The sequence below is a fragment of the Numenius arquata genome, chromosome 12 (genome assembly GCF_964106895.1).
Source record: "Numenius arquata chromosome 12, bNumArq3.hap1.1, whole genome shotgun sequence".
Taxonomy (NCBI): domain Eukaryota; kingdom Metazoa; phylum Chordata; class Aves; order Charadriiformes; family Scolopacidae; genus Numenius; species Numenius arquata.
Window position 1 is genome coordinate 39,815,730 of NC_133587.1, and position 18,966 is coordinate 39,834,695.

Genomic DNA, 18,966 nt, shown 5'->3' on the forward strand with positions numbered 1-18,966 from the left:
ATTGGGGGCACTGATGAACACCAGAGACAGCATTGCAGTGTCTGAGGACAAGCTACAGAGGGAGGTACAGGAAGGCAAAAAAGAAGAGGAAAGGCAGTGACAAACTGGCAGTGACAGCTTGAGAGGTGGTGGTGTCCTGCAAATGGAGACCCTGCCTGTCCTCAGTGCTGGCACAGCACTAGGTTGCCTTTAATTCAAGACCAGCTAGAAGTAAGTGGTCTTTGTGTCGTCGTTGTCTTGGCCACCATCTTTTCCTTTCCTGTGTCCATTTTCAGAGCTGCTGTTGGCATTTTCACAGACCTAATGAAAGGGAAAAAGAGATAAAAAGCAAAAAAAAGACCTATTATGAGTTGACAGCAGCCTTTGCCAAGCCATGCAGGCTCCAGCAACCCGGCTCCCCATTCACCACTCACTCTCTGGGCCCCCACGGACACGCTTCTCCCAGCAGGGCAACAAAAGTATCAGGGTGCAATTCCTCCCACTCCCACGGGCAATGGGGTGATGGGAGCTACATGAGCCCAAAAGCCAGAGGACATGGCTACCAGGCACCAGCCCTTCCCAGGGGAGGGCAGGGTGAGGCAAGTAAAGCAAAAGCCATTCCTGGAGTTCTTCCATCCCACGGACAGGAATGAAGGGATGATCACCATGGGCAGGGTTATGGTGCCTCCTCCCTTCCCTCTGCGGTGGGGCAGCCTTGCTCCCTGCCGTCCCACCACTGTAAGCCCTTGAAGACAAGGGTGATGATCAGAGCGCTGGAGCACCTCTGCTATGAGGACAGGATGAGAGAGTTGGGGTTGTTCAGCCTGGAGAAGAGAAGGCTCTGGGGAGACATTATAGCAGCCTTCCAGTACCTAAAGGGGGCCTACAGGAGAGATGGGGAGGGACTCTTGATCAGGGAATGGAGCAATAGGACGAGGGGTAACGGTTGTAAACTGAAAGATAAGAAATTTAGGTTGCATATCAGGAAGAAATTCTTTCCTGTGAGGGTGGTGAGACACTGGCCCAGGCTGCCCAGAGAAGTTGTGGATGTCCCATCCCTGGAGTTGTTCAAGGCCAGGCTGGATGGGGCTTTGAGCAACCTGGTCTAGTGGGAGGTGTCCCTGCCCATGGCAGCGGGGTTGGAACTCAATGATCTTTAAGGTCCCTTCCAACCCGAAACATTGGAGCACAAGTCTTACGAAGAGAGGCTGAGGGAGCTGGGGTTGTTCAGTCTGGGGAAGAGGAGACTGAGGGGAGACCTTATTGCTCTCTACAAGTACCTGAAAGGAGGCTGTAGAGAGGCGGGGGTCGGTCTCTTCTCCCAAGTTACAGATGATAGGACAAGAGGCAATGGCCTCAAGTTGCGCCAGGGGAAGTTCAGGTTAGATATTAGGAAATATTTCTTTACTGAAAGGGTTGTCAGGCATTGGAATGGGCTGCCCAGGGAGGTGGTTGAGGCACCATCCCTGGAGGTATTCAAGAGAGGAGTTGACATAGTGCTTGGGAATATGGATTAGTGTTGGGTGGTGTGGTGGTGTGTGTGTGGGTTGCGTGTGTGGTGGTTTTTGTTTTTGTTTTTTTGTGTTGTGTTTGTTTTTGTTTTTTTTTTTTTTTTTTTTTTTTTTTTTTTTCATTGGTTGGACTAGATGATCTTAAAAGGTCCCTTCCAACCTCTGTGATTCTGTGATTCTGTGATTCTATGATTCCAAGACACCCCCAGCCCAGGCAATGCGGATGGCCTCTGCAGTGCTGGCACCCCACGTCCCTGCCCAAGAGGCAGCACAGGCACCAGCCGGTACCCACCTCAGCTGGAGAGCAGCCGTCCCCCGTGTCGTCTGCCAGGTCAGTGCCACGGGTCTCAGGCAGCAGGATGCAGAGCAGCCCTCCCACCACGGGGGCACTCCCAAAGATGGCCATGGGGATGGCCCGGTGGTACTGGCTCAGGAGGCGGATCAGTGGGGCCACGATCCCTGCCACCCGGGCCAACATCGAGCACAGCCCCACACCGGTCTGCCTGTGGGAGTGAGGGACAATGGGAGGTGTGGGCAGGGCTCGGCATCCTCTGGGCCACCATGGGACTGAGTGCAGCCATGGGGACAACTGGACTCTTGGCCTACCACTGCCACCAGCCATGGTGGAGGGAAGCCCCGATGTGTGGGGAGACCTCACCTGATGACAGTGGGGAAGAGCTCTGCGGCGTAGACGTAGGAGGTGGAGAAGGAGGCTGAGGCCGTAAATTTGCCAATGGTGGCCAGGATGGTGGTCACTACAGGCTGGTCTGAGGGAAGGAGGAGAGACCACTGCTGTGGGTTGAGGGGGGCCCAGCAACACTCGGGGGTGGAGGCTGGAGATGCATGGAGACAACTGTGTCACCTGCATTGAGCCATCGCCTCTGAACACGTGCCTGAACAAGGACCGAGGAGCAGCTCTGGCCTGGGGGCCACCAGCAGCACACTTTGCATCTCATTTCCCCATGTATTAATTTTCCCAGAGGACAACTCTGCTAATAGGTGGCCTGCCAGGCTCAGCTCTACCCTCTCCTATCACAATCAGCAAGAAAAACTTTGCTGATCAAAATAGGCATTGGGGAGTCAATCATGTGGCCATGGCACCAGGGTCAGCTCAAACCCTGAGAGACATGAGCCAGTCTGGTTGGGAGGACAGGACCTGCACCAGCAAGGGAGGGGTTGGGGCCCTGTGCCTCCCTGTCCCAGAGTTCGGCCTCTCAGGATGGGAAGAGGTTGTTCACCTTCAGGGATGCCAGTGATGATCAAACACACCAGGCCACTCAGCACCAGGAGAACAGCCTGAGTTTTCTTCCTCCCAAACCACTGCAACAAGAAGATACAACCAACACGGGCTGGGATTTCCACTGCTCCAAACGCAAGCTGTGTCAGGTAGAAGTCCAGACCAAAATTTGTCACATTCAGACTCAACCCGTAGTAGACAAGGCTGTTCACAAACCTGAAAGCCAGGCAGGACAGCAATGAGCATATCTATTGGCCATGAGCAAATACAATATTGATCTCCAGTTTGACCAAGCCACGTCATTTCCAAGGGGATGTAAAAGCAGACGAATACCACAGGACAGCCAAAGATGGGATGGCTCTAACATTTCCCAAAAAGCACATGTCATCTTGAATAGCCAGAAATGGAAACACCCATCAATAACTCCCAAAAACCAAAAGGTGAATTTGCAGTTATGACTAACCATCAATCTCTTCTTCCCTTCACCTAGAATTTTGGAAAGAGGGAACCAGGGGGTGTCTTACCAGGCACACGACATGATTAATGTCACCTTCCGGAGGTGCTTCTTCCGAAAGAGATCCAGAGTGCCTCCAGACTTGGTCTGCGTCTCAGGCTTCAGCTTCGAAAGGCAGAAAGCCAGAGTCAAACCAGGCAAAGGAAACACATGGCTATCTCCCTTTCCATCTGCAGTCAAAGGAAAGCCTCAGCGGAACAGGCTTGTGACCCCAAACTGCTCTGGAAGGGAAGGCAGCCCAGTGGGGCTGGGCTCCCACATCTTCTCTGTTTGCCCAACACACTAGTTTGGTGACTAAGAGGTTCCTTGGGCTGGACATTTCCCCAGTGTAGGGACTTTGAAGTGGGCAAGGAGGTAACTCCCCTTCAGGCATTTATGCACGGAAACCCACAAACTAAACACAGACCTTGCGCTCATCCTCAACACTCCTGAGATGCTCACAGAGGAAAAGCCAGGGAAGCATTTGAGTCCTTTCCATATCCCAAGGTGAACTCCAGAAAGCTCCAAGTTGAGCCTCAGCAGAAGCTCTGCCTCTTCCCTGACCTTGTCTCTGGCACAATGCAGCTGAAGCTGAAGTCACCCACAGTCCATCCCCAAACCATCCCCAGTGGGCATGGAAAGAGGTTGATCAGATGATCTCAACTCCAGTAGCTGCTCCAAGCCCAAGCACAGAAGAAAGTCTTGGAAGACACCAAGCAGTTCTGCATGCCTTTACAGGTACCTGCTCAAGGAGTCCTGGTGGGATGGCGCGCTTGTTGACGGACGCTGCCTTCTGAAGGGCCTTCTTAGCTTCTTCTATTCTGCCTTTTGTCACCAGCCACCGAGCTGATTCTGGTAGCAACCTGCCAAGGAGATGAAAGCAGGAGATGTTGCTGTGACCTGAGGAGTTTCCCCACAGCCCATCTCCCTGTGACCACATCAAGCAAGCAATGGGCATCACATGTGATGGAGGGGGTCAAAATACCCTACATTTAGGTTCAAGCACTGCATCTGAAGACCTGAAGCAAAGCAGCTGCTTCTCTTAGGTGTCCAGAGCCCCAGGGAGATGTGCTGAGCTCTGCAGAGGTCCCTCCAGCATCTGCACTCTTACAGGAAAGACCCAGCCTACTCCTGAGCTGCTGCCTTCTCATTGCCACCATTCACATCCACTGCTGACATGTCTGCAAGGAGCTCTGCCCATGTCCCACTTACTGGATGGAGAAGAAAAAGGCAAATATAGGAGCAGATCCTGCAATTTCCAGCAGCCTCCAGTTGCGAATACTGTAACTCAAGCCAGCCAAAATCATCTGTCCGATGGCAAAACAGCAGTGAGAAGAAAGCACCGCCTTTGGCCGGGAGGAGACACCAATCCATTCGGTAGCTGAAAAGAAGAATTATGGTTCAGAGTCATCCCTGCAAATGATTTCCCCTGATACAAACAGGGTGTTTCCCCTGGAGAAAAGCTCTCCAGGAGGTTAGGAGAGGCCAGCAGTCAGAGCTCTGGTATCAGCCACATATGAAGTCACCAGTGTTCCATGAGATGCATCACCTCTCCTTATTGTCAGGCTGTCCCAGTCCTCTGCAAGAGGACATGAGGCTGAGGTACCTTAGCGCTCTCCTGTCAGCATCCACAGAGCCCCTCAATGGGGCAGAGCTGGGGCCCAAATCAATCATGTCCCAGAGCCATGGGGCTCTGTCCCCACACTGACCTCCTGAGCTGGGAGGCTGTCCCCTTGCCTTCCATTGGGCACTGGCATGGGACAGATTCTCCCCATGGCTCTCGCTCAGCGTTGGAGAGATGCCAAAGTGCCAAAGGGCAGTGCAGAGTGAGACCTGTCCTCACCTCAGTATTTTTCTAGTCATACATGATCACGGAATCACGGAATTGTTGGAGTTGGAAGGGACCTTCTAGAGATCATCTAGTCCAACTCCCCTGCCAAAGCAGGGTTGCCCAGAGCACGTTACTCAGGACTGCATCCAGGCGGGTCTTGAAAATCTCCAGAGAAGGGGACTCCACCACCTCCCTGGGCAGCCTCTTCCAGGGCTCTGGCACCCTCACTGGAAAGAAGTTCTTCCTCATATTTGAGTGGAACCTCCTATGTTCCAACTTGTGTCTGTTGCCCCCCGTTGTCCTGTCACTGGGAACCACTGAAAGGAGTCTGGCTTTGCAGACCTTTCCTATTGCATTTTGAGAGGCCACATCTGTCTGCCTCAGGGCAGGGGTGTCCTACTCACCCAAGGCCAGTATCGTCATGGTGATCCCTGACACCGAAGCCCCCACGACACACCTGAAGGCCATGTACACATAGAAATGGGGCACCAAGGCAATCCCTACACCAAACAAGCCCTGGAGGAAGACAGAGATCAGAATGACGGGCCGGCGGCCGATCCTGGGGAGGAAGAGGGAAGACACAGTCAGTATCTGGAGAGACCCCGTGGAGATGGGGAAGAGCCCAGTGGGTTACACAGTGATTGTGTGACCCTGTCTTGAGGGTGCTAATGCTCAAACTAGACTCTGGATTGACAAGCGAAGCACCCTGTGCACACTCTGTGTCCTTCTCCCTTCCACCCACTGTGGGCCTTGTCCTCACGGTACCTGAGGACTTTGGCCAGGGTCCCTGTTAGTGAGGAGCAGTGACATAATTCACAGGGTGCAGAGCCCAGCCAGGCTGGGAACCGCGTGTCACTCTGGGCACCACCGGCTTTGCATGGGCCCTGGACGGGTGGTTGTCTCTCCTCACCTGTCACTTAGTGGCCCAAAGATCATGGATCCAAGGAACAGACCCATCATGTAGACCGACTGGGCGATGTCGTGCAGCTCCTTCCTGTCACATACCAGGTCGAACTGGAGGGAGGAAATACAGATGCTTTTGTTCTCGTTGGGCTCCAGATGCTTTCTCATCCCACTTCCAAGGATGTGAGTCTCCACGGTACGCACATAGCACCCAAGACAGAGGTGGGACAAGCCCGTGGGGCACGCAGTGGTGCTCCTCTCCCGAGCACTGGGACCTGCAGGACTCCCCCCCGCAACCCAGGCACCCCCAGGAGAGCCTCCTGCCCAGGATGTTTTGCTTAAAGTGGGACTTGGGACAGAAGTCCCAGCACCTCGCTTCTCCTAGACTGCCTTCCCTCCCAGAGGAAAAAGGATGAGTGCAATGCGGGTTCCCAGGCCAAACATTTTCTTAAAGAGATGTTCTGCAGCTGCAAGCATCCAGAGGGCACCTGTACAAAGAGTCACACAGGGAAGATCACGTACAGGCTCCACAGAGAGGTCAGAGAGCACCGAGAGAAGTCTAGCTCTGCTCACTGCAGCATTCCTGGTGCTGCTGAAGCCCCTGGTGACAATCAGATCTGCGGCTTTGCAGGCTCTCCTCTCCTCGTCAGACCCTGTACCTCCAGACAGAGGGAGGAGCGGTGAGGAACTCGCTCTGTTTGCGACAACCCTGAGCTGGAGTCTCCATGCTGAGACCCCGAGACAGACACCCCACAGCTGCTCGCGCCGATGGTTCCCCAGCACGCGTGGGAACAGAAACTAAGCACCAGGGTGTCCAAACCACAAAGTTGTGCACAGGGACAAGCTGGGAGGTTACCCTCAGTCTGCAGAGGGGCAGCTGAGGCAGGTAGACCCAAAAGGTCCCACCAGGAGTGATTGATCTCTCCACTGGCTCTGTTTGTGGCCCCACGGACATCCATATTGCAGCCTGCCTGCATGGAACCTCTCCAAAACCACCTCTTGGGACTGAGTGGTGGAGCCAAGGTCCTCAAAATACACCTGCAGTAAATCTCAGCCCAGCCCACTTGCACAATGGCTGGCACTGGCTCCAACAGAACTGCAGGAGAGGGCAGCCGTTTGGGTGTCCCTTCCCTTCCCCATCCCCGGCACATCAAAAGGCAGTTACAGACCTCGGTCAGCAGGGACGGCGGTTGCGCTGAGGGGTACACCCAGCCACTGCTGCATTCCTCCGTGGCGTTCAGGCCGTAGGCCACGATGGAGTCGAGGTCCCAGTCCACCGGTGAGTACATGGAGCACTGCTCGTAGGACCCCTCCGCATCCCGGGGCAGGGTGAGGTTCAGCTGCTCTTCCTCGGTCAGGTTGGGGCCGACGGCACGGATCCAGCTGGTGTTGCAGTGGTGCGGCACATCCACAACCATAAAAAGTTGGCAAAACTGGTGGAAAGCCACACTGAGGCAGGGAATCAAGGTGAGCAGCACCAGCCGTCTCTGGAACGGCCCAAAATCACCAACCGTTTTCAAAATTTCCCCGACGCCTGACATTGGCAGCTGCGTATGGAACAGGACAGTGCCGGGACAGACTTTCCAGAGGGCTAGAATTAATGTTTAAACCTAAGATAAGCTCCGCAGTCGTAGGCAGCGACCACAAGTTTGTAAAGACAGGGTAGACTTAATGCCTGATGTTTTATGTGTGCTAAGTGCACCGTGTAACACATTAATCATCTATCTCTGTGCCACCCACGAACTTACTGTGCCTGCTGCTGGCTGGAGCAGAAGGACCCCTGTTTCAGGCAACCTCTGCCAGGGCCAAGGTGGCACTGATAGGGGAAAAGGCTCTTCTCCAAAGCAACTGCAAGCGCCGCGTTCGGTGAACCGCTGAGGTGGTCCCCAGCAGTTCCACTCGGGCAAGCCAGGGTCAGAGGGGCCAAGACAGCCCGGCACGATGCAGACCTGGGAAAAGTCCAGGGGAACAAAGGGAGGGATGCTGATGGGTAGGCAGAGCCAAAGACAAGGAAGGCATGTGGTCCCAGGTGACAGGAGACTCCATTTCCTTCATAGAATCATAGAATCATCCCGGTTGGAAGAGACCCTTGGGATCATCAAGTCCAACCATCTACCCTACACTACAAAGTTCTCCCCTATATCATATCCCCCAACACCACATCTAAACGTCTCTTAAACACATCCAGGGATGGTGACTCAACCCCCTCCCTGGGCAGCCTGTTCCAGTGTCTGACCACTCTTTCTGTGAAAAATTCTTTCCTAATGTTCAGTTTAAACCTACTCTGCTGGAGTTTGAAGCCATTCCCTCTCGTTCTGTCATTAATTACCTGTGCGAAGAGACCAGCACCAACCTCTCTACAGTGTCCTTTCAAGTAGTTGTAGAGAGTGATGAGGTCTCCCCTCAGCCTCCTCTTCCTCATACTAAACAGTCCCAGCTCCTTCAACTGCTCTTCATATGATTTGTTTTCCAGGCCCTTCACCAGCTTCGTTGCCCTCCTCTGCACTCGCTCCAGCACCTCGATATCTCTCTTGTATTGAGGTGCCCAAAACTGGACACAATACTCCAGGTGTGGCCTCACCAGTGCTGAGTACAGGGGGACAATCACCTCCCTACTTCTGCTGGTCACGCTGTTTCTAATACAAGCCAGGATGCCGTTGGCTTTCTTGGCCACCTGGGCACACTGCCGGCTCATATTCAGCCGCTTGTCAATTAGAACCCCCAGGTCTCTTTCTTCCAGGCAGCTTTCCAACCACACTTCCCCAAGCCTGTAGCAATGCACGGGGTTGTTGTGGCCCAAGTGCAGAACCTGGCACTTGCCCTTGTTGAAACTCATGCCATTGATTTTGGCCCAATGATCCAATCTATCTAGGTCTCTCTGTAGAGCTTCCCTATCCTCCTGGGAATCAACACTCCTGCTTAGCTTGGTGTCATCTGCGAACTTGCTGATGATACAACCTATGTCCTTGTCAAGATCATCAATAAAGACATTAAAGAGAAATGGTCCTAACACTGAGCCCTGAGGCACACCACTTGTGACCGGCCGCCAGCTGGATTTAAATCCATCGAGCACCACTCTTTGGGACCTTCCGGTCAGCCAGTGCTTGACCCAGCGGATCGTATGCTCATCCAGGCCATGAGAAGCCAGTTTTTCCACAAGAATTGTATGGGGGACCGTATCGAATGCTTTTCAAAAGTCCAGGTATACAATATCAACAGCCTTTCCCTCGTCCAATAATCTGGTTATCTTGTCATAGAAGGAGATCAGGTTCGTCTGGCAGGACCTGCCTTCTATAAACCCATGCTGACTAGGCCTGATCCCCTGGTTGCCCATTATGTGGGTTTTGATGGCACTCAAGATGACCTGCTCCATGACCTTCCCTGGTATCGAGGTTAGACTGACAGGTCTATAGTTTCCTGGATCCTCCTTTTTGCCTTTCTTGTAGATGGGTGTTACATTTGCCACCCTCCAGTCCATTGGGACCTCCCCAGTTAGCCATGATTTCCTGTAAATGATGGAAAGCGGTTCGGCGAGCACGTCTGCCAACTCTTTCAGCATTTTTTTGCAGTTCTTTTGCATTCTTTTGCAACTCTTTTGCAGCTTCCTGGTGCAACCACAAGCAAACCACACGTGGGATGTCCACCCTTCCCACCAGTTCCGGGCCAGCCTGCAGGCTGGTGGGGGCTTTGTGCAGGGAAGACTCGGGGAAGGCGTTTCAGGGATGGGAGGAATCTGACACAGGGCAATGCTGCTTGAGGCAGGTTTGGCAAAACTCGGCTCAAACGCCTTCCTGACTTAAAATGACCATTGAGAACATGAAAACAGCTCTGTTCAGCCCATCCCTGGTGTAGGGATGCCTGGGTCCCCTTTGGGATGTCCACGAAGCAAAGCCTCCAGAAGTGCCCAAAAGCGACTTGGATGCTCCTTGTCCCGCCCATAGCTCCGTGGGAAGAGCATTGTATAAGCATGATGGAAACCAGGCCATGGCTGCCCTGTTTGGGTTGACCAGGGCACCCACATGAGTCACACTTGGAGGTAGCCCAGCTCCCCGGGCAGCCAGAGGAGAGATGCTGCCCTTGGGATAAGCCCAGCTCGGCAACTACAAGCAGGGAGCACCAAAGACAGAGAAAAGCAGACAGACACTGAACCAGGCAGAGGTGCTGGACGACGCAATTCGGGTCCGTTCAAGCCAACAGGCATCTAACTCCAGCATCCACCGTGACAAACCTACTGCCGCGGCCATGGTGGTGGCCCAGTGCCAGGTCACAGGAGCGTTCAGTGACAGTCTGGCAACAGTCTTGTCACCTGCACACTTGGAACAAGACCTTTCACTTCAGGCACCTCCTTGCTCTCGCAGCCCAAACCACAACCGCTGGCACACGAGCAGGCTGCAGCGGGGGATACTGGTGCTTACGGAGAGGAACAGCACAGGTAGAGCCAAGAGGCGTCAGGATGACGAGAGATGGGGACATGCCTGGGCTCTGCCTCTCACCATCGGTGCACTTCCTTGAAGTCCTGGCTCCACTACAAAGACAAGGGAGAGACACCTCAGAGGCACCTCGGGATCAGGTCTCCCCTGAAGCTTCACATTTGGGAAGAACTACTGTGGGGGGTGGAAAGCAAGGAGTGCAGTTCATGCTCCAAATGCTTCTCGGGGTATAAATCATCCCACTTTAGTACCAGCCTCCGTCAGCCTGAGGTGCCCCTGGAGAGGGGAAGCTCATCCCCAGCTCCACAGGGCATGCAGAGCCTGGGGCAAACCCTTCCACTGGAAACCGGCCCCCAGGGTACACTCCTGCTCCATTTCCAAACACAACTCCTGCAGAGCATCCCCACCCCTTCCTCACCGAGTCTTCCCAGGGGGTGTCAAACCTCCCATCACCCCAAACAGAAACGTCCCAGGGGTTGCAGACACCGCTCGGACAAACCCCCTCACCAAGATGCACCGTCCAACCCAATGACACGTAAAGCACACACCAAAAATGTGGCAATGGACAATTTGTTCTTTATTGATTAAAAATTAGAGACATGCAGTAAAATACAAAGTCCAAAAAAGGAAAAAAAGCCTGAATATTTTACATCTTTCATTATAATCTACAATACACCAAAGTTGTGAAGAGGATCCGTTTTCATTAACAGAGCATTGTCCTTAAAAGTAGGAACAAACTTAAAATTACCACCTGCTTCCAGGTTCAGATCAGAAATTTGCACAAAAACCAAATTCTTAATGACACTGGAAAACAATTATGAACAGCATTGGCACTTACTGGAACAACATCAGAGAAGACAGTTGTCTAGAACTGTAATAGCCCAAGGAAGTATTTTGGATCCCTACCCAAAACATCTGGGGATCTACAGAACAAAAAAAATTATCAGTTTCTTCTTTACTTATTTTCTCCATTTAAGAACTGAGGAGCCTTGGGTTAGTGTGAGCTCACAAGCTCTTTAAGTCCCGGCTTTGGGAAGGTGGGAAATAATAAATAGAGATGTTGCATTGTTCCATTTGAGCAGTTTCGAGCCCTACCTCTCTCAGCACCAGTACAGAAATGAACAAGGGGGTCCCCACGGCATGTGGGCAGGAGGGAAAATAATACTGTACCACGACTACCTTGTCTCCCTATCCTAAGGGTTTCCGATATATCCCTATCCCACCACAGGGTGACAGGAAAATCCAGATGCCAGCCTGCTCTTCCCGAGCCAAGAAGCTCAATGGGGGAAGCCACAGGGAGTGCTTCGTGTCAGACAACAGGAGAAAGAGCCAGAGGTGCCACAAGTATGTGGCCAAACCTACGTGGCCAAACCCAGCCACCACCAACTCCCTGGTCGCAGGCACCCGCTTCCTGGGCTTTTGAGAGCATGTGCTCAGCACCCTGGGGTGCTCTCGCTCCCAAACCCTTCCTTCTCTCCCTCCACTTCATCCTCACTGGCCATGGGGCTGCAAAAAGCCCATGGGGACATTCCCAATATCCACCTAGAGGCTAAAAAGCAACAAGGGCAGTATAAAAAGAACATGCACAATTCAGGAAGCTTCCACAGCTGCTCATAGAGAACAATATATAAATACAGATTGTTCATCTGAAGACTTGGAAATTAAAAAAAAAAAAAAAAAAAAAGAAAAAAGTCATAATTGAACCCAGTCATTCCGCTTTAACACTCTGTTTCTGCATTGTTTGTGGCTGATGGAAACCAAACACGTTTCCATCTGTGTGTTAAATTACAGGCTTACAATTTCTGTGTAGAAAACACTCCAGAGCCAATAGCAGTTACAAAGGCCAACTGTGAAACAGTAGGAAACAACAGAAAAAAAAAAAATCAACACCATTTATTATTCACATATTGCATTACAAGTGTCTCTTATCAAACTCAAGAGTATAATTTATATTATTCATGTAGAAACTCAAATCCAACACCACATAGAAAGAAAAGCTAAATACGTGTGTGACGGGGTTTCAGTGACATCCTGATCAAACGTCGAGGCTCGGACCGAGGAGAAGGCCGACGACCCAAGCGGTTAGTGCAGGAGGGACACAGCCCGGTGCTCGCTTGCCCAGTACTACCACTCTACCGGCAATTGGTTATTGCTGTAAAACACGACAGGGGTGGTTCCACGGGTACCAGTTTGCAAAGGACTGGGAAACACGTCGGGGCGGGGGGACTCGCGCAGCCAGGCAGAACGGACCAGGTTTTGGGAACAGTTTGACGTGCGTCTTTTCCAGACGCAGAGTGACACAGGTCTCTCCCTCTGAGCACAAGTATTTTGTCGATCATTTGAAAGACCAGTTTTCCAGACAGCAATGCCTCATTGCTCTGCTTCAAGAACAGACTACGTCTAAGATGCAGAACGAAAAGACTTTTTGAAGAAGGACTGCTTAACGTAAATTAAAAGGTTCAGCCCTCATGCCAGGCCTGGCACTCATGTGGAGAGAACCAAAATGGTTAAAAAAAAAAAATAAAATAAAATTAAGGCAGTTTACAAAGGGAAGCTGACTTCTAACACCTCAAAGTCAAGGAACTTCTCAAAAACACAAACACAAGGGAAGGCAGCTCTCCCTCCCGCGGGTTAAGACTTGGCTTGCTTTCTCGGGTGCAAGCATTCAAACCAGCAATTTTTAAAAAACACACAGCTGAAGAGAAGCAGATTTCTCAGCACTCCAGGTGACCCAAACAACATGTACATTGGTGTTTCAGATAGGAGGAGAAGCAGGTAAAGAACAAAAAAAAAAAAAAAAAAAAGAGATCTGTTCAGTATTAAAACTTGTGCAAAAATAGCAAGTGAAAAAAAAAAATGAAACCACATGTAAGCAAACATTTAGGCAAGATCATCAGAGCAGTGGAACCCCTGCTTCGTACTCAGTAGTATTTTTCTTTAAAGTAAGGCAATAATAAAATGAACATGCAGACAATGATGTGTTGGATCTGCATGTTTGAGATGACAGATACAAAAACATGAGAGTTGTTTACAAAAGGTGTAAACGCCATCGGTAATTTCAGGAAGGTTTGTGATCCTATTAAGGAAAAATGTTAAAGCTTCTAGGAAGGGGCTGTAGTTCAATTCTTTGGCAGTAGTGGTTTTTTTATTTAGGCTAACAGAAGCGTTACGAATATGCACATGTGGGTTCTCGGTTGGGAAACGTCTCCTGGGACCATTGTTTAGCTGATACTGAGCTGTGCAAATCCTATAAGTTTGCCATCATCTGGAATATCTGAGCCTTCGACACCAGATGCCTGAAACACAAGGAAGAGAGATCCCAATAGCAACACACACGCTCTCCGATAGAGACTGTGCTACGTCTCACAACAAGGTGTATCAGATACGGCTGGGGAGGGAGCAGCCACAGGACACCTTTGGACTGTATTCAGCAGCTCACACTACCCGCAGTTAAAATTGAGGGGGGGTTTATCATTATTTTTGCCTTTTTTTTTTTTTTTTTTTTTTTGAAGCTAGGAAGGGCTGGGACTGAAGTTTTGCCAATGCCTGCTCTGACTGGGGCCACGTGCACTAACTGGGGCAAACCAAGTGAAAACTCCCTACAGAAAGAATCAAAAATAATGGCACTTACTACTTGGCTATCAATAAACTGATTACGCCTTTGCTTTGCCACTATAACTACCTCCGAAGGATTCATCTGCTGTCAGTTCTCCTCTCCAAGACTTAGTTTTGGTTCTCTTTTTTTGCCCCCCACTCTTTTTTTTTTTTTTTCCTTCATTTCCTCCTCAGTGACAACATATTTGGACCCTCCCCACTCTCCTCCTCCAAGAAAGGAGGCCGTGGCATTTCTTAGCCCGCTTACCTGCCCTGAAGTATTTCTGCCCTTTCTGGGCAAGCGTACATTCCAAGCCCAGAAAATACCCTTTTGTAACGTTTTGATATTAGCTTATTAGCCAGGATGAGGGAATGTTTGTATTAGTGCATCATCTCACACTTATCTAACCCAGGTGCTGCTCAGAGGACGCAAGCAGGGAGCCTGCGTTGCCTACTGTTAGACAATCATTAGGAATCTTTGGGGGGAAAAGGGAGGATTTAGAGTGCATACTTTAGATGCCTAGAGCAGACACCCCAGGCTTCTATATGCACGGCAAGTGACAACTTGTTCAATTAGGGAACAGGAATAAATACCAGTTTGAAAGTGACGGATCTGTTTGCTTGGGGCTCTTCCACAATTTTCTGCAAATTAGCTGCAACTGAAATCACACACACACACAAAGAAAATGGGCAAATATTAGGACCGGCTAGAGAAAAACATTCCAATCTCATTAGGCCTATTTCTATTACTCAGCAAACTCAGAACTGTTTTTAAATGATAAAAAAGTTTAGGTCTCAATTAGACTCAATGTACTTAAATCAAATAAACTGCAAAAATGCTGCCATTTGTTACTATGCTTCTTTTTCAGAGGTAGTTATTTTTTCCCGGATGTGGTGGGATTCGTAGTAATAAACTGCCCAACTGCACCTGGAAATCCAGTTAATTTTGCACTAGCAGCCTTTCCAGGTGTTCCTGTGTATAAGGAACAGTTTTGCTTGCTGTGGTCAAAATATATAGGCAGCGCTGGCGTTTTAGATGTCTCACCTGCTGCACAGAAAGCATTTATTTAGCAAACTGTTGCTAGAGGAAGCTGTTCGTACCCGTACAACACGTGCTGCTGCCCCAGTGCGTGTGCAATTCACACTTCCCTCCCTTAAAACAAAAAAAGCCCGGCTGATTCAAGTCCCAGACCTCTCTTGCACAGGACCTGTGAGCAGTACAGGCTTGAGCAGCAATTCAGCAATGCGTATACGTCAGAGGATAATGATTTAGCTGATGCATCGATTAGCCTTCGTTTTGCATTACAAGGAACATTTGCTTCATAATGTTTCCAACTAGATGATATTCCGGCATACTGGGGGTTGCCTAAATGTACTGGCACAGAACTGTCACCAGAATCAACAGCAGTTTTGTAGGGCTACTGGGGTAAAGAACCCAGGCCACAGCAAACTCTCCTAGTCTCCACTCATCAGGTCATTTTAAACAAGCAAAAAATTACTGAAATGGTTAAAACAGAGTAAATAATTCATAATTACCTATTACCAGATCTCTGCCATCGACAAGACCTGCTGAAATGAGCTCTTGAGACACACCGTCAGCAGTATCTGTTGGGGAGAAACCCAAGAGCCAGTCATCCCATAATAGAAATTGTCCAAATGATGAAGGCATCACATCGAAACCTAAAGGAGCTTGTGCAAACCAAGCAGCAAGAGTGTTGTTTACAGGAGATGGATATTAGGGTGCACACCAGGTGCAGTCAGACGGCTCTGAGCAAAGCTGTCAAACTCCGAGTTGGAATTCATCAAAGGCCTGCCCTTTGGTCATATCTACGAAGAGTTTTACAAGAAGGGTCTTCTCAACAGCAGTGCTCCAAGCCCAACCACAAGGCAAGCCCTTGAGGAAGGCTTTGTGGACACACACACACATACTCGGTTTCCACACACAAACAACTGCAAATGAACACAGAACTTCCCTTTCACCAAAACCACCTCCACCCCCACCAGCTCACCTCTCCCTGGGGTAAATTCAAATCGAATGTCGTTGAGCTCTTTTTTTGAATTCCTGTGGAAAAAAGGGAATTTTATATAGAAGAGATCATTTCATCGCACTGATCAGTCCCCAAAAGAAAGCACTGTCATTGAACAATCAGTCTGTGAAGTTCTGACACTACACCCTTCCCCCTCAAAGGGCAAAAACTAATCACTTGGTTGTGCATCTGGAAGGAGGGCTCTCGGCACAGTCTGTCCCTCAACCTGACAGAGCCCGAGTGGGCCAAAGTCCAGGATAACTGAGTGTCACCCCTCTGGTATAAGGCCATGTTGTTCCACTGTCTCAGCAACCCGTATCTGTCAGCACATACATCCTTGGAGCACATCTTTCGGAGGATGAAAGCACTCGCTGACTGCAGAGGCACACACGCTATGCAACTGTCCCGGAATGGCTGGGAGGTGACACTCAGAAGTCCCAGTCCAATCCCTATCAACAACCAAGATGCCTACAGAGATAAGGGGCAGGTTCCTTAAATGAGAAACATCAATATGTGTGATGGCTGTAGAACATGCTTACCATCCTCCTTCTGCCTACTTCTAGGGACACAGACCAGAATCCATGCCTTGAATTGGGGAAAAGCTCTTCCCTTTCAGAACTGGCTGAAGTTGTGCCCAGATAGAAAGGTGGTCCAGCACAAGGCCAGAACCCCTGGATCCCTGATCCCCTTTAGGGAACCCAGCTATTTCTTCCTTCCCACCTCATTAAGAGTTTAGGAATATTTATGCAAATATCAAAACCTCTATCAATCTCCAGTTCTTGCCAAGATGAAGAAGTGGATGATATAAACTGTTTTTCTGGGTCCCAGTTTTGGAAGAGTGGATGAAAACCAAGATGACAAACAACATATTATCACCACCCTTTTAATTAAAAGGGCAAGATGCACTACAGAAGCCTTCCAGTCCCCCTCTCTACAAAGACTCGTTGTGACAGAACAGGTCAGTTTTGTGTCCTTACCTTAACCTTAGTACAAGGCTGATGGGGACTTTCGTATCTTCCTGTACCGGAGCTGCAGCAGGGACAGGTGGGGCCTGCAATAAGATTACATCATTTTAAAGCAGATTAACAGTTCCTTTCTCTGGTTTTAAACCTAGAGATAACCTTGATCAACTATGAACACAAATAAAAGTTTAACTCACCATTGGAGTCATGACACTACAGTGAAACAGAAGACAGACTAATAAAACAGGAGAACTTCACGCTTAAATAGTAACCCAGGTGTTCTCTCTGCAATTGTCTTGAAAAGAGTAAAAGCTACTCAACTTTGAGAAATGCCTAAATGGCAGGAGACTTCAGAAGAAGTGCTAAATGTAAAAAGGACTGCTTGCTTTGCATCAAAACTTTAGGTTTTATGGCATTCATGACAGCTTCGAGACCTGCTGTGTTTTAACCTCCTGCCCCAAACATCTCATTCAAAAACCTGATATACCTAGGAAATAATTTAATTGGGAGATTAGCATACACTCTCAGTTACTTTTTTGTGAAATCAAAGGCTTTAAGAATATCTAGCAGCAATTTTATAGTTGCCTATTTGCACTTCTAAATTACTTCTGAGTAATTATTGGAATGTGTAATCAAAGCATTTTATATTGGTCAGCAGCAGATTTCCAAGTAGGAAAAATCCAGGAGGTATCACAAGTGCAGTAAAAATGGACACTTCCAGTAATGGGCTAATTGTTATTAAATCTCCACCAAACAAACCCCAAACAAAACAGAGAAAGGTCAATCACTCTTCCATTGCCCAAGTCATTTGTACTGCACGTGTTGAGGCAGGGATTTTAAATCTGCAGTAACAAGACAGACCTAACACTAGGCTGATAATTTAAGCCTAGAAGTCTTGATCAAATTTTTTCATCTAAATCACTTGCTTTTTCACAAGAGGGAAAAAAAATAATCTTTTGTTTAAGACTAGTATTTTATTCTATCAGTTGGTGCTCTTGCACCAGCAACGCAGCTCAGGGCTTCCCATCACAATCTCGTTTCTGTTGAAGCTGAAAGCTTCACCAGGTCAGTGCAAACAAACCCGGGCTCACAGAGAAGCCTACAGGTCTGCAAAACAGTAACCGAGGAGCTCCAAGAACCAGAGGAGAGCTATAAAGAATAACTCAGTGATACAGAGAGCTATAAAGAAGAACATATTGATAAAAAAGCTATAAAGAATTCACTGACACAAAGGTATGAAGTTCACCTTAGGACAAGCCACCAACAAAGAAGCTATCGGGCGCTAGTGGCAGGAAGCAAGATATTCTGCTGGTGCAAATCAAACCACTTTCCCCGAGACCAACACTGCTATTTCATTTTACCGAACTGAGAGTCTCGGCCCTCGCTGCTGCTGCTGTTTCAACTGCTGCATAAAATTCAGGATTAAACACTGGCCCTTTTTCAAGAGATTTGAAGGGGTGTGATTTAAGTATTGAAGCTACTTTTAGTGTAGCCAAGAATATGTCAGACCCCAACTCACTATTTTTGGTTAATGATTAATGCACTGTCTTTAACAGTTCTGTAAAGAGGAACATGAGCTGACTGCAGGGAAGTGAGATATATATAGATATATATATCTTTCTACGTTATTTAAAATAAAAATAATTAAACATTTCTAGGAAGGATTAAGTCTAAGGGTCATTTTTCTGACCAACGCTGCCAAGTCTCTTCCCTTTGGGTCTGCTGAAGGGCGATGGCAGCTTGGCCCCCTCCAATAGCAACAGCTTCTCCCCACAAGAGGTGCCATCATTCAGGAGTCCGGCAAACTCTGCAGTGCTTTACTCCAGCAAATCAAAAAACATGTTCCAAGTGGCTCAGGAACGATTTGGGTTGGCCATTCTTCTCTTTTTAACCGAAGTCAGAGCTCTTTCCCGACTTTTCTAGGCCTGTCTATCTGACCTGTATCCTACACTTTGAGGTGATGTAGCTAGGAATTAAACAGAAACTTGTCAAGCTTTCA

The 18,966-nt window shown here is 49.2% G+C and overlaps 2 protein-coding genes across 4 annotated transcripts in view; both read right to left on the bottom strand.

The window, feature by feature from the left end:
* Window positions 1-204: 204 nt before the first annotated feature.
* LOC141470992 (solute carrier family 22 member 13-like) lies at window positions 205-7,495 on the bottom strand. Its single transcript, XM_074157343.1, has 10 exons — window positions 7,124-7,495; window positions 5,962-6,065; window positions 5,456-5,610; window positions 4,433-4,601; window positions 3,963-4,083; window positions 3,252-3,346; window positions 2,729-2,943; window positions 2,149-2,257; window positions 1,783-1,993; window positions 205-300 (listed from the first exon to the last, which is right to left on the bottom strand). Exons 1-10 carry the CDS (start codon window positions 7,493-7,495, stop codon window positions 205-207), a joined length of 1,647 nt encoding a protein of 548 aa, XP_074013444.1.
* A 3,444-nt stretch (window positions 7,496-10,939) lies between these two features.
* Window positions 10,940-18,966, bottom strand: part of OXSR1 (oxidative stress responsive kinase 1) — a 94,208-nt gene continuing 86,181 nt past the window's right edge. The window contains exons 14-19 of one of the 3 annotated variants that reach the window (XM_074157007.1): window positions 18,090-18,116; window positions 16,983-17,023; window positions 15,988-16,040; window positions 15,515-15,583; window positions 14,573-14,637; window positions 13,606-13,680 (exon numbers count right to left, since the gene is read on the bottom strand). In XM_074157007.1, coding sequence (XP_074013108.1) covers window positions 13,606-13,680; window positions 14,573-14,637; window positions 15,515-15,583; window positions 15,988-16,040; window positions 16,983-17,023; window positions 18,090-18,116 — 330 coding nt within the window. Of the gene's footprint in view, window positions 13,681-14,572; window positions 14,638-15,514; window positions 15,584-15,987; window positions 16,041-16,982; window positions 17,057-18,089; window positions 18,117-18,966 lie in introns of all 3 variants that reach the window. The other 2 variants (XM_074157005.1, XM_074157006.1) reach the window with 2 other exon arrangements.